General features: G+C 40.9%; 2 protein-coding genes across 2 annotated transcripts; both read left to right on the top strand.

Annotated features, from left to right (window-relative positions):
- Window positions 1–354: 354 nt before the first annotated feature.
- MELLADRAFT_104899 (uncharacterized protein) lies at window positions 355–5337 on the top strand (the record flags this gene model as incomplete). Its single annotated transcript, XM_007408179.1, has 2 exons — window positions 355–589; window positions 5219–5337. The coding sequence occupies 2 exons, from the start codon at window positions 355–357 to the stop codon at window positions 5335–5337; spliced, it is 354 nt and encodes a 117-aa protein (XP_007408241.1).
- A 2513-nt stretch (window positions 5338–7850) lies between these two features.
- On the top strand, window positions 7851–10624 carry MELLADRAFT_23254 (uncharacterized protein; the record flags this gene model as incomplete). Its single annotated transcript, XM_007408180.1, has 14 exons — window positions 7851–7902; window positions 7969–7994; window positions 8098–8222; window positions 8300–8352; window positions 8418–8640; window positions 8731–8833; window positions 8909–9047; window positions 9122–9330; window positions 9404–9467; window positions 9560–9818; window positions 9918–10058; window positions 10172–10201; window positions 10278–10437; window positions 10526–10624. Coding segments are annotated over 14 exons (1683 nt in total), but the record flags the coding sequence as incomplete, so codon positions are not given.
- Window positions 10625–14577: the final 3953 nt, after the last annotated feature.

Here is a 14577-nt window from a genome sequence, read left to right as displayed (position 1 = left end):
AGCAAGATCAAACTCTTCTACGTCTTCCAGTATCTTCTTTCGTGCCTCGACTGACGCAGGATTTATCCCACCTCATTATCATATCCGACTTATATCGTTCAATCATCTGGACATCACTATCTTAGCTCATCACGTAGGGGTTGGCCCTCTCAAATTTGGGGACATGGGTTGCTCCATGATGGTGACGAAAGTTATCAGCACGGATTGTATTTATATCGCAAGTGTCTCATTTCTCTCCGTCCCCTTCCTCAAATTTCATCGAACCGAAATTTCTACAGAATTTACTGATTCATTGATCTCATTTTATCATTTTTCTGCTTATCAACTCAATTATTATCGTATCCTTAGGACATCATGCTACCTTCTCCATCGTCCCTGTTGGCCCCTTTGCCGTCTAACCCTCCACCCACTACTGGTCCTACGCTCCGTCCTAGAACTCCTACACAACCTAGACCCGGGTTTATCGCACAGTCACCTGACCTCCGTGTAGCTACTCTTCGCCCATCTCCTATTCGTCATACGATCTCGTCTGACACCGAGGAGCCGAGTGTTTACGAGCTCAGTGGTGATCAGTCTGATACCACTGATGGTATTGGCAGCATTGGTTCTGTAGAAGTTGTTGGAGGACTCTTGCCAAAATCCCTCAAGAAGAAGAAAACGGCTCGCAAGTCAAAGGCGAAGGTTCACGTAGTCAAAAGCAGAGGGCGACCTCGTGGTTCGGGTGCTTCAGCGGGCTTATCTCGACACCCTCCCAAGAAATCGAAGAAAGGTCAAAACCCCTGGGGTACGCCGAGCTCAACTTGAACGAGTCTCCAAGTTATTGGAGTTCTACTTTCCCCCGACTCATGTCAAAGGCGAGGTAAGTGTAGCTTGTTTCATGTTTCTAGTATGTATATTGATTCACTAACCTTGCTCTATCTATGTTGATGTTTGAAGACAGGAGACGACCCCCGAAGCTTCAAGTGCAGCTGGTGTAAGGGCACGTTTGTTTGCGGAGCTCGTAGTCATTACAACTTATACGCTCATCGGGATGGGGCCAAAGGTCGAGCAGTGTGTCCCCGACGAGCTCGTGCGATTCAATCTGGAGTCAAGTTGCCCATGACTTGGGCTCAAGAACAAGCCGAGAACGATCTTGCCTTGAACCACGTCAATGGACAACGAACTCTTGATGCTTTTCTCTCCGAACCGACCTTCAGCGTAGACCTCTGCAACATTGTCCTTGTTATATGGATCCTATGGCACGCCCTTCCCTTCAATCGTTTCTATGACTGTCCTCTTCGTGCCGCCTTCAAGTTGGCCAATTGGCGAGCCGAATTAAGGTCCCCAACTTGGGCTGCTGGAATCGCGAAGGAGCTGTATATGAATTTGAGCTTGGCTGTGATTGATATGGTATCGGTAAGTCTTCATTGCCTTTACACATTCAATTTGTTGAAATAAATTCTGACATGTTCATTGCCTATGTTTTAGAATAACACGGGAAAGTTCTCCCTGGTCCATGATGTGTGGACTACGAAGGGGAATCGATATGCGTTTATCGGAGTATCGGCCAACTTCATCGACAACAACTGGAAGTACCGATCAATTCTCTCACCCTCAAGTTAGTGGCATGGAACAAGATGGGGTTTTTACTTGCTAGACCGGTGGCTCGCTACCTGATTTCACACAAGCTTCATACTAAGATGAGTTTTTTTTTTCGAACTATCATCTATACATTACAAAGAACTAATTTGATGTTGAACCCTTACATGCTAGCTCAAACAACGGACTCAGGGTCCAACAACAACACGATGGCTCTAGAGATGGAAGAGATGTTCATGCAGTCGGATGAGAAGGTTAAGTGGGACTCGAGCAAGAACCACGTCCGATGCTATGCTCATAAGCTCGGACTGGTCGTCAAGCATGGCTTGAACTCGATTGGTTTGGCAGCTGGCCATATCAAGCCAACTACTCCACCCAACACTTCAATTCCAGTCCCATCGATTGTCCTCAATGATGATTTAACTGAGGTTGTTGGCGACTCAGATGTCTCAGACGACGAGACCTTCGCCCCGCGTTCATCACGTCCTGGTGATGAGACAGCCTCCGATTCAGAAGACGGCCCAGGTTATGATTATGTACCTTCTCAAGCGTGTTTGGTGGTTCAGGGAGCTATGAAGGTAAGTCATACAATTTTCTACTTTGTTACTTCAAACTTTTGTATTGTTGAATGTTCAGTTGAGTATGCTGACTGAATCCTCAACCTACCCATTCAGCTCAAGGACATAAATGCCCTCCTAACCCGAAGCAATGCTCGACGTGGGGAATTCCAAGCTCGGGCGGCTCAGATGGGGTACGAAGGTCCTGCCCCAATTGCTGGATGGGGCGTGCGCTGGAACATTGACTTAGCAATGTTTTCGAACTTGGTTTCAGCTCGAGATGTAAGTCTGGTCTTTCTTGTGTTTCATCTATATATCACATCAACTTACCATTTCTCTCTGTAGGTTATCGATTCAATCCTCATCGCCGATCGAAAGACTAGGTATTATCAAGGGGCGATGATGACGATGGAGGAATGGGATGCAGTGGAGGAACTCTGCAGTGTTTTGAAAGTAAGTTACCATGTTCCTTTATGCGAATTTCTTCTAAGATCATCACACTCACAACTTTTCATGTTATTCTCAGGTCTTCCACTTCTCCACCAAACGAATGGAGGGTGACTTCGCATCGGGTTCTGTACTCCTGGCTGAGTACCTGCGGGTGACTGAAATGCTCAAGCAAATACGTGGTACCTCCAACTTCCCCAGTTTTATCCAGATGATCAATACGATGCTCGCCAAACTTGCTGTCTATCAAGAAGAAGCAGTATCTTCCGACGTGATTGTACTGGCTACAATCCTGAATCCAAAGTATTGGCTCCGCTTTTTTGACCTCCACTATCCTGAAGCACATGGGAGGGCTAGTGACCTTATCGAAAAAACATTTCAAGCAGCATTGGCTGCTTGGCCAGTTACACCTGCTTCGACCCCACCTTCCAATCCAACAACCACCAGTAACCCATTTGATCACTTTGATATCTTCACCTCGTCCGCCACTTTTCAATCTGCCGATACAATCCGATCGTCGGAGCTTGAGATCTATCTCCAAGGCACTGTTCCAATTACTCCAGGACAATCCAAACTAACTTGGTGGGAGGTACAATCTATTTCTTTAATTTTAATATCACTAAGTAATATTGATGGAACATCTCATTATCATAGGAAAACTCTGGTCAATTCTGTGTCCTGGCTGAAATGGCCCGAGATTATCTTTCAATCTCAGCTACCTCATGCTGCGTTGAACGGACATTCTCTTCTGCAGCCAACATTGCCGTACCTGCACGTGGGGCTTTAAAACCCAGGACTATCCAACAAGCAGTAGGATGCAGACAATGGCTCCATGCGCGCATTCCTGTGTTGGGGCGATTTGCAGATGCAATTACTTATGTGATCTCCTTTGCAGCCAATATGAACAAGAAAAAACCGGTTGATTAGGCTCTTACTTACATTCTTAAACTCTTTATATCTCTTATCTTATAGTTTTTTCTCTTTTTTAATTTTTCTTTTTATGACTGCTCAGCTAATTGTTGGTTGTGTTCGAGTTACCCTGGGTAACTCGTTTGTTTCTTTCCTGCTTTCTTTGATTATGTATCTTCTACACACGTGTTAAGTTTTTTTTCCTCTATCTCTGTTTACTTATGTGTCCGTATCGTCACTCCTTTAATATATTTCCTTAGTTTTGTTTCTCTCTCAGGCAAAAAACATGGCTGCCTGTTTTTTTCCGGCTTGGTTATTTTTTTTATACTTTGTTATCGCTCTTTGTGTATCTATTTGTTTCAATGTGCATATTTAATAAAAAAAAAAATTGTGAATAGTATCACACGCTGCCCGCTCTGAGGACGGGAAATTTTTCGCGGCGGAGCGCAAGCGGGTCTTAGTGCCGCTGTGCTACCTTGGGGCTGTAGCGGGTCAGACCCTTAAGCGGAGCGAGAGCGAGTTTAACCAGTAGCGGGTTTATGTGCCGTTACAAAAATTCGGCGAAAAAGCGGATCGAAGGGGAGCGGTTCAGATGTTGCCACTAGTGCTCCGTCAGAGAGCACTTTCTCTAATGCTTTGAGGGTCATGAGCGACCACCGTGCTTCTTTCACTCCTCAAAACCTCAAAGCGCAAGTCTGTCTTAAGAGCTGGGTCCCAAAGTTAAAAAAAATGAGACTAACTTGTGATCTTTGCTTTCTAAATGGAACGTTCCTCATAAACTTAAATTTGATACTATGCTTAATGTTAGATTACTATACATGAATAATCAATTTGTTTGTTGATCAAAGCCTCTAGGCCTTCCTTTAATTTCTTATACATGTAGAATTGCAATACAAGCCAAAAACTCCCTTGTCCAGACCCATTTTGCCCTTTGATTTGAGCCGTAGCCCTGCCTAGCCCCAAGCCACAACATTCAGGGCCTGCCCTGGTTGGCCCGATCAAGATTTTGAACCAATCGGGTTTATCCGGGGCCGGGCAAAGTCCCGGGGCCGGCCCTGAAGCTTCGTGGCCGGGTCACAGCCCTGGTAGGAATTGTGAGGTGATCTGTGGGAATGTATTGGAATGTATCGGTAGGTGATGGAAAGTTTGAAATGGAGAAGGACAAAGGAACAGAGGAGAGAGAGGGGACCATTAGCATGGAACCCGACAGGTCTACGGGCCGGCCCGGGCTTACAAATAATCAGCAGCCCTTTTAGTTGTTTCCAATGAGGCAACAAAGCTTCTATTGCACTATTGGTCAAAATGGGGCTCAAAAAAGGTCAAAGAGGGGCTGCGTTGTGGGAAGATGCCCACGTAAGGAGCCCCTGAGTCCGAATCACCAAAATTTTGGCTGGGTGCGCTCGGGTTGTGTCAGGTACCTCGGGTAATGCCCCAAAATAAGAGGGCTCCGGGTATTTGCCAAAGGGGCGCTAAATAGTGGGGTCCACTAAAAATTGATATTTTCAAGTTCTTCCAATTTCCATCATTTTAAACAAAACAGGATGGCTCTGAGTTCAAACCAGGGCATTGGCTTGAACAAATGGTGAATGATTTGGTGGATGATACTTGTTTACCAAGTGCTCAGTTCTGAGCCCACTGTCAATATTGAGCAAAAAAACCATCACTTAACCAGATGTTGAATGATGTTATCATTCACAAGTTCCTTTCATCACAATTTTTTTGCAAAGGTTCAAAGGCAGCTTCAGAAGGCGGTCCACAGGCCATGCGCAGACCATTCTCAGACTATTTCCTAGGAAACAGACCCAGGGATTCCATTTGCATGGTGCCAAGACAACCCGGAAGCTGAATCTGGACCCGACCCTTTGAGGCAGACATCCTTGGCGTCCTTGAGGCCAAATCAAAAGTGGTGGTCAGTAGGCTGCTCTGTTCAGGCCGTAGCCTGGTCCCAAGGCTAAAAACCAACCTGACCATTCTATGCCCAAGTCAGACCATTCTCTGACACAGAACCCTCTCGTGGTGTACATCTTTGAATGAATTAAGAACCAAACTGAGAAAATTTCTGAATGATTTAAAATTTCATTCAGCTGGATTACTTAATTAAGATTATGTAGCTTTTATTGGTTTAGAAATGGGATTGAGATGAAGAATTGAATGGAGTATGATTCAAATTGCAAGTATATCCAATTAAAAAGCCAATTGAAGTTTGAAGTTAAAGTTTGAAGTTTTGAAGTTGAGGTTTTGAAGAGAAGTGACCATACCTGTTGAGATGTATCACTGGAAGGACAATCCAAAGTGTATAACAAGTACAAGTTAGTCAGTTATCAGATGCACACCTCTTCCATCAATTTGAGTCTCACATTTCTTTAGTGGGACTGTTTTTTGTATGTTAATAATTTTTTGTTTTCATTATCTCATATAGTTAACTACTGAATTTCTTGCTACCTAATCATGATACCATAAGTTATGAAACTTGAATGTCTCTAAGTCTCATCATGTGTGGGGGGGCGACAGACAGCTGGTGTTCTGACAGGGTAGGCTCTCTGTGCGGCAGGGTGCAGGGGCAGGCAGAAGGATAGAAAATTTTGAAAGAATTCCGAGACTCTTTTGACCTTGCTTGCAGTTGATGTTGTATGTTGAGGTGAGTGAGTCAGAGAAATTTTCAATAAAAGATGGATTATATTTTACGTGCGAGAATTTTGGTTCCGTTGGGGGAAAACCTTTCTCCTCGGTACCCTGCTTGGCGGTGTCAATGTAAGTTGACAACCATATCACAATAAAGCTGTAAACGTTTGTCAAAACAAAAGATGAAAGAATGACAAAAGGTAAAACAGACGAAACAAACTCCGGGATTTGACTAGATGGCTGTCTTGTTTAGGTGTGCTATATAGTCCTTTTCTTTAACTTGTTTAGTTAGTGCAGTATGCAATAAAGCAATTAAGCACTCATGAAGTCATCTCACGTGCAGCTGTGTGTATGCTGCTTTACGTGAATTGGGTGTTTGTTTCCCAAATATCGAAGGTTTAAACAAACGCGTAAAACGACCTTGAGTCCTTCATCACAAAAGCCAAAGATAGAACCAGGAATCGGATTTTCTGTTTGGGTATCATACATACATACATACCTTTACCAACTTGCAATGTACCTCTTTGTTTTGTCAAGGATGAAAGTAAGTTGAGTGCTTGAATGAGTTTTGAATTCTTGGTTGGATTAAACCTTAAAGATGACATGAACAAGGGGATTTTTCTTTTATTCTTTCCATTTTTCTTCCCTCAAATTTGGAACATTGCGGTTTATCCCAAACATTGCGCTTCATTTTCTCTTGTTTTATCGAATTTGATCAAGGTGCTTGCACTTTACATATATATGGAAGAAAGTTGTCGTTTGAATTCATGATTCTTGATGTATGTTGGCTCTTGGTGTCCCCTCAGCATAGTTGCTAGAAAGCATTTCAGAAGGGGAAGAAACCTCCATGGAAGTGAGATGATTGGATTGGCAAGCAACCACATCTGAAAAAAGCACTGGTCAATCAGACCCACAGCAAAGAAATTTGATCGGAAGTCAGCTCGTCGAGGGGATCAAGATGCGGATATCCATGATCATCAAACTCACAAACCATCATGCATCAGAGCGAATCGCGCGGGGTTGACTTTGACCCGATCTGAAGAGTTGCTTTGAAAGCAAGATCTCGCTACTTTTTTACAATTCAAGCTGCGAATCGAGACTGACACCGAAGCAGGCTGAAGCTGTTTCAAGCAGGACTTCCGACTCAACTCCATTGTATGTATTTACATTGTACTTAATTAATTAAGAGTTGTTTACCTTGTGTCACGCTTGAAGTTTGAAGGGATGGCCTCAGCTTGTGTGATCATGGGCAGGTTAATACAAAGGAGAAGGAAAACCACTAAGAAGAAAACATTTGGACTGACCTGCAGGTCAAGAATGAAATTCAGATGGATGATTACTAATTGAGATTTTAAAAAGTAAACGATTCGATGCCCATAACCGTCCTCACAGCCCAACCAATCAAAAACCAGTTGATAATCAAGATTTACCATAAAAGTTGAGAGTCAGATCTGAATCAACCCACTTCTTCAGCACTTCCTATTTTATTCCCATTTCTCAAGACAACCAACAACTACTTAACCCATCTGCTCGTACCTTCTTCAATTATAACCAATCATCATGAATGATCTCACCACCAAACGCGATTCTTCAGATGAAAAGAAAACAACAATAACTGATGTCAAGACTCATCATCATCGACTTCAATGGTCTGGTATCACTTATCAGATTCCACTTCCCAAACAACCTCGCAAATCTAAAAACAAAGCTGATATCGAATCTGGTAAAGACACAAAACCTACCAGCAGAACCATTCTTGATGGTTTAAATGGTCACGTAGACTCTGGTGGTAAGTTACACATACCAATTTTACCCTCATCAAGACCCCAAGATTGATTCTCTTTGTAATTTGTAGAGATCGTCGCGATTTTGGGTGCATCCGTAAATATTTAACTCTTTATGCAGTAAACTTCAGAGCTGTATTGCTCAACTCAATTCAATTGAATCCTGAAGCACCATCTAAATTCTCTTCGATCGTATGTAGGGTGCTGGAAAGACAACCCTCTTGAACATTCTTTCTTCTCGTCTCGACTCGACTGGCACATTGAGTGGAGAAGTCACTTTTAATGGCGCGGACCGACGAGCTGTTAATTGGAAACGAACTCTAGGGTAATTAACTCTCTTTCTCTATACACGGCTTGAAATCTTTCGTTGATCAACGTAATTCTTCACCCTCATCAACGCAGGTTTGTAGAGCAAGATGATTTGCTATATGGTCAATTGACTGTCACGGAGACGCGTGAGTCATTGGAAATGCAATCCTTACCGCGGTTTCAAACTGACCACTGAATTCGGTTCGAACAGTTGATTATTCAGCCCAATTAAGACTTCCAACGACCAATTATACCCTTGCCCAAAAGCGAGCTCGAGTAGCGGAGACGATCGAAATTTTACGACTGGAAAAATGCGCAGGGGCAAGGATTGGAGATGGAGAAACCAGAGGGGTTAGTGGCGGTGAAAGAAAGAGAGTTGCAATTGGTCAAGAACTCGTTAGTGATGTTAGGGTGTTAATGTTAGATGAGCCAACGTAAGTATAGCGTGTATTTGCGCGTCTTATAATCCGATTCTTTCCAGAATTGACGATACTTCTGCTGGGGATGGTACATCATACCTTCAGTTCCGGTTTGGACAGTTTCTCCGCACTCAACCTGATTCAAAACTTGCGAGAAATCGCCAAAAAGAGAGATGTGGTCTGTCTTATGACAATCCATCAACCCTCGGTAAGTATCCGATCTCGAATTTCTCATTCACAAACAAACCCCATAACAAAAGCTGATCTCATACCATCGAAACAGTGGGAAATCTTTTCAAATTTTACCAGAGTCATCTTGATGACCCGAGGAAAGGTATTCTACGAAGGTCCACCATCAGACGCCTTGGATTACTTTAGTAACACTGTTGGATTGACGGTCCCGCGTGATGTTAACCCATCTGGTGAGACATCTTAATTCTCAATTCGCTTAAACTCGTACTAAAACAATTTACTCATTTTCTCTTCCTTTCCACAGATTGGTTTTTGACAATCTCTGAGAATTTTGAAAAAAGTGAATTGGGTGAAGAGAGAGTGGAAAAGTTAATTTCTACTTGGCAAAGGTTCAGTGAAGCAAATTTAATGAAACTATCACCTACTTATCCTCCTACGCTTGAGAAAGAACAATGGGCAGTCAGTTGGTTTCATGAACTTGCTTTACTCACTCGTCGTAATTATCAACAAATTGTAAGGTTCATTTCCTGTTCTATTACAATTCATTGCGTTTATTGAGTTGTTCTCTTGACTTTCAATCTCTTAGGCCAGAAATCCTAAAATCTGGATTGGTTCATTTGCTCAAAATATTGTTCTGCTAATCCTTATTGGTATGTGTTCCTTCAATCGAGTCTAAAATCTATCTCCATCTAGAATTTAGCTTGAGTTTGCTCTGATACCTTCACAACCCTTAACCTCACAGGTTTCGCATTCTTTCGAAGGGATCTAGACCAAGGCGGAGTCATCAGTAGACTTGGAGTCTTGTTCTTTATTCCCATCAACAATTCATTTAGTGCAGTCTTTCCAATCTTAACTGTCTTTCCATCAAAGAGAGCCATGAGTATTCGAGAAAGAGCCGCTGGAATGTATCGATGTAGTAGTTTTTATCTTTCCAATGTGATTGTTGAAATTCCAAGTCAAGTAGCTCAACGTGCTTTGTTCATCATTGTTGTATATTGGATGTAAGTCTTTCATAAATCTCCGGCTGTGATCCTTCTTTTCATCAGAAAATCAAATGCGATTTGACTGTTACTAACAGTTGGGCTGTTCTTATCGTTTAGGATTGGATTGAAGGGAGAAGCTGGAGCATTCTTTATTTGGTTACTTGTTAACTTTGTACAACTTTTATCGGCGGTTGGATTAGGGTTTTTGATTGGAGCTGGAGCTACTAATGTACAAGCTGCTAATGCGATAGCACCATTGTAGGTTTTCTTTCTCATCTACGTCTTCAGTTTTTATTCCATTGTAGCAGGATCTTCTTGGTTTCTTTGGAAAACTCGATCAATTGATGAACCTATTTTTTATATTTCAACAGGGCTAATGTCATCTTCCTTTTATTTGGAGGGTAAGAAGAGTTTCGGTTTCATATATACGTTTCTTATGTTTTACTGACCATGTTTCATTACATTTGCAAATAATAGAAATCTTTTACCTTTGAATGATATTCCAAAGTACTTCATTTGGTTACATTGGATGTCACCTATAACTTATGCATTCCAAGCTTTAAGTTTGAATGAGTTTAGTGGATTAAATTTCAGTTGTCCAACTGATGCACAATCTTCTACTCAATGTTATCGTACAGTTTAGTCCAGTTTCTTCTTCGTTCTTACTTTTTCTTGCTTTGAGATTGACTGTTAATTTTTGGGTGTGTTTTTTCATCTCAAAAAAGGGTCAAGATGTTTTAAGACAATATGCTTTACAAAGGTTTTCAGTTTGGGAAAACGTTGGGTTCTTGTGTTTGATTTCATTTGTGTTTGGTTTGTTAGGGTTCATTTTCTTAAGGTTCTTAGGTAGACCTAGTCGTAGATTTACTTGAGTTTTTTAAAAACTGTAACGATCGGTTTCTGGGAAGTTTTCTTTGAGATGATTTTTCTGTTTTTCTTTTATTGGTCTTTATGTTAGGGTTCCTTTTTGCTTGTGGTTTTGAAAAAATTTGTAGCAATGATATCTCTATTAATTTGATTTTGATTTTGATTGGTACTTGTATTTTATAGATTTGATGTTTTTTTTGATTGGTTTACTTGTTTTCAGTTTTGTTCTTCAGGTTGACATGATTTCTTACTATGGACTTTATTATTATTTTTGTTTTACACTTTTGAGATCCTTGAGTACAGGATGTTTTGAGGAGTTGAAAAACCATACCCATGGTTGTGATACTTTCTTTCTCTGTCTACATTGTCCCACATCATTTTTGTGAAGGGATAACTCCCTGGTTGGTTTTGTCAAAGTACCCATTTGTAGACAGCGGTTCTGGTCTTCACATCTGGTGTGTGTATTGAAGAAGTGCAGTTACAAAAAGTATGACTTCTTTTTAGATAGAATTTTGAGGGAATTTGCATGTTTGGGGTTGGCACTCACCAATCATTTTCACAGCTTTCCTGAGGATTGAATGGAACAGAAATTGGGACTTGTTGGATTTTTTTCAGTCTTGGAAGTTGGTGACCTACTTATTTAGAAGTGACAAATATACCAATATATTTTGACTACACATGATATGTACATCTGGTTGACCTAGGCCACATTCCTTTTGTTATCCTGTAGCTTTGATTTACAGTAGAATTATGACTGTTTTCTATATAAAAAGCTAAATAAATAAAGTAAATTTCAAGATATTTGTGATAGAATTATACATCTGAAATCTGAAGATAAGAAAAGCTACTTTTTTCCCTGTGCTTTGTTATTCATTTTGATGTTTTGAAAATAGCATAGTAAACTTACTTGTATCTTTAAGGGTACTCAAAGTCCTATGTGGCGCCACATATCTGGCGTCACATACTTTTCAAATTTCATTTTTGACACGGAAATTACCATAACGAGTTGAAGAAAAGGACATATTGAATTATATTTGGCAAATTGTAATGTAAGTGTAGGTCATTTTGCCTGTCAAAAACAAAATTTGAAAGTATGTGGTGCCACATATGTAGCACCACATACTTGCTTTGAGTACCCTTTTTCTTGGAAATTTGAAATTATGTCATGTACACCACCGGGCAACTTTGAACTGGGACCACGTGAAATGTAAGTTGGGTATGACCACACCAAGTGGTTGTGTAGAACAGGTGACAGTAGTGTGAACCCCAGATATGTGGCCCCCACCCCAGCTCGTCACCCGTTCTACGTGTGGGCTTGCTGCTCACAGCAAGCCCGCGTTATGCTGATGTGATGCACCAGCCTATCAGTGGCTGAGCCAATGCGTGTGAGCGTGGCCTGTCAGCCAGCTGCTCAGCGCCTACACAAAAACATGAGTTAGATGGTCTGGGAGCGATGTGCCAGTCAGGTGCTCAGCACACAAATGAGCTTGGAAACCGCTCATCCAAGCTCACATTGGCTGATGAAAATGTGGCTATCTGTTTCTTACTCTATCAAAAAATTGGCCCGACCAATGATTCCTGGATATCTTTCGGTTTTGTTGTTGTACAATATCATGTTTCACAAGATCAGTTCTTTTCTTGTGTCTTCAGATCCCTCAAGACAGTTCCATACTTAGAATGGTTTCAATTATTATTTTATAGCTCCATGAACAAATGTAATAAATGCTAATTACATTGAGATGGTATTTGACGATCCTAATCATAACTTTCCATCAAATTTCCATAAAATACTATATTGAGGCCATGTCTTGTAATATCAAAAAAATTCAAACTTTCAAAAGATAACAATGAGAAGAAAGCAAAATTAGATGAACTTGAAAAACAGTTAGACCAATTTGTCACTGTCAGTCAATCAGAATGTTTCTTCTTCATCTCACGGTAAAATATTGTGGCTAAAGATTGATTTGGTTTATTTATTTTGTCATCTATTCATTCTACTAAAGAAGTTCAAGCAAAGATGGCAGCACAAGCTTGAATACTGATCTCAGTGGTTCTTTCAGCCTCTTCTCTCCCACAATTTACATGAGTATTTTGTGGACCAATGCATGTAAGCAGGATGAACTCACGGGTTTAAAATCATTGCATCATATACGGCCCATAGATTATCCAAGATGAATTGTACAAACATCGGTCTAAGACCTGGTCTTCCATTCAATTGTTTCTTTGTTAAGACCATTTTGTACCTTCTGATCAAAGAAATAATCACCCCATAAGCAGCGTTGTAATTTATCTTCTTCAATCTCCAATTCCTTTGACCAAAGATGAGAAAATTTAGAAATCGTGAATGACCAATTGTCAATCGCTAACAAAAACAAAACATCACCTTTTGTAGGATTGAAATATAAATCGGTATCATCAGTTTCTTGAAATTCTTCTAGTTTAATTAAATTTGGATCATCATTTTGTTTTTCTTGTGCTTTTTGCCATTTTCAATCTTGTTCCATTCTTTGGGTCACAAAAGATGAACCCATGACAGCATCAACTTGTTCGACTAATTGTACAAGGTAATGATAAGCTTCTGTTGGTGTGAGACGTAGTTCAGTGATAAGACGATCCATTCTGTTGATCACAAGGATAGGCTTGAGTTGTTCATTCCATCCCTGTCGTAGAAAATTGATAGTCTGAAAATAAATCGTAGCTTAGCTTCAGGACCACAGAGTAGATCCACAAACCAAGAAGAATGATTGATCACATCAAGAACAGCCCTGGCAGCCGAATGCAAAACTTTTGGAGCAGGTTGTGCAGATGTCACAGCCTGGTGTTATTTTCAAAACAGGGCTTTACATACATACATATGCAGTTTGATATCAAGTGTGACGTCACAGGTAGATGTCACAGTTCTTGCCTCCCTGGTCCCCTTTTGAATTCCGCTCTTTCAAAGTTAGCGTTCACTGTCATAACATTGGTCATCCTGGAGCCGATCAGTCATTCAAGTTTCATCCATAGTCATTCTGATTGTTCAAATCGAAGTCCTTTCATCAATTGTTCTAATTCTCTTTGTAAGTCTTTCCTCCCTGGATCCTTCAAATCAGCCATGTTCGCATTGTCCATATCAAAGTCCTTCGGCTGATTGCTCGCTCCATATGTAAGTCATGCTTTGTCTTTCAGCTTCATTCTTCTCTGCCTGATTCACACCATCCTACAGGTTGATGCCATTCTGATCATTATTTTCGTTTTCATTGTTCATATTGAAATCTTGAGGTCGATCATCCTGAGTCAAAGATTTTTCAAATGTTTCCCTGTTCGTTTTTGCATTCATTGAGTACATCATTGGTCTCTTCTTTATCTTCTCATCGTTCTGATAGCCCCTGACAGCCCCATACACTTGGATCAATCTCCTAGTTTGTAAGTCTTTCATCATCTCAATCTTTTCTTCAAGTTCTGACTCTCATTGGTCATAAATCCATTGGTTGATTGCTTGATAAACATTTCTTACAGAAACAACCAATGAAAACAAGCTATTAACTACACCAAATCATCAAACATATCCATCAAAGACTAATTTTTGAAGATCATTTTCTCGTCTTTTTTCTTGTCTTTTTTTCTCATTTGTTTTTCAATATAATCTCCCTTGATTGTGTAATTACCATTTGCAGTTTTTGTCAATGCAATAGATAGATCAGTTGTTATTTTCAATTTCATTCCGTGAGCAATGATCAAAACATCCCAACATGATCTGCGGGTGCTGCTATCAGCCATCATGAGGCTGGAAGAGCACTGGGATGAGCCACCACTCACCAGCTAAATCCAATTTGCTTGCACTACAGGAGTGCGAGCTATCTCACCTGGTTGACACAAAGTCTGACTCACACTCCTGACAATGTGAGTCATCTCATCTGTTCATCGAGTG

This window comes from Melampsora larici-populina (assembly GCF_000204055.1).
Source record: "Melampsora larici-populina 98AG31 unplaced genomic scaffold MELLAscaffold_11, whole genome shotgun sequence".
In the NCBI taxonomy this organism is placed as follows: domain Eukaryota; kingdom Fungi; phylum Basidiomycota; class Pucciniomycetes; order Pucciniales; family Melampsoraceae; genus Melampsora; species Melampsora laricis-populina.
The sequence above is the reverse complement of the archived record's forward strand: the minus strand, read 5'-3'. Positions and strand labels throughout refer to the sequence as shown.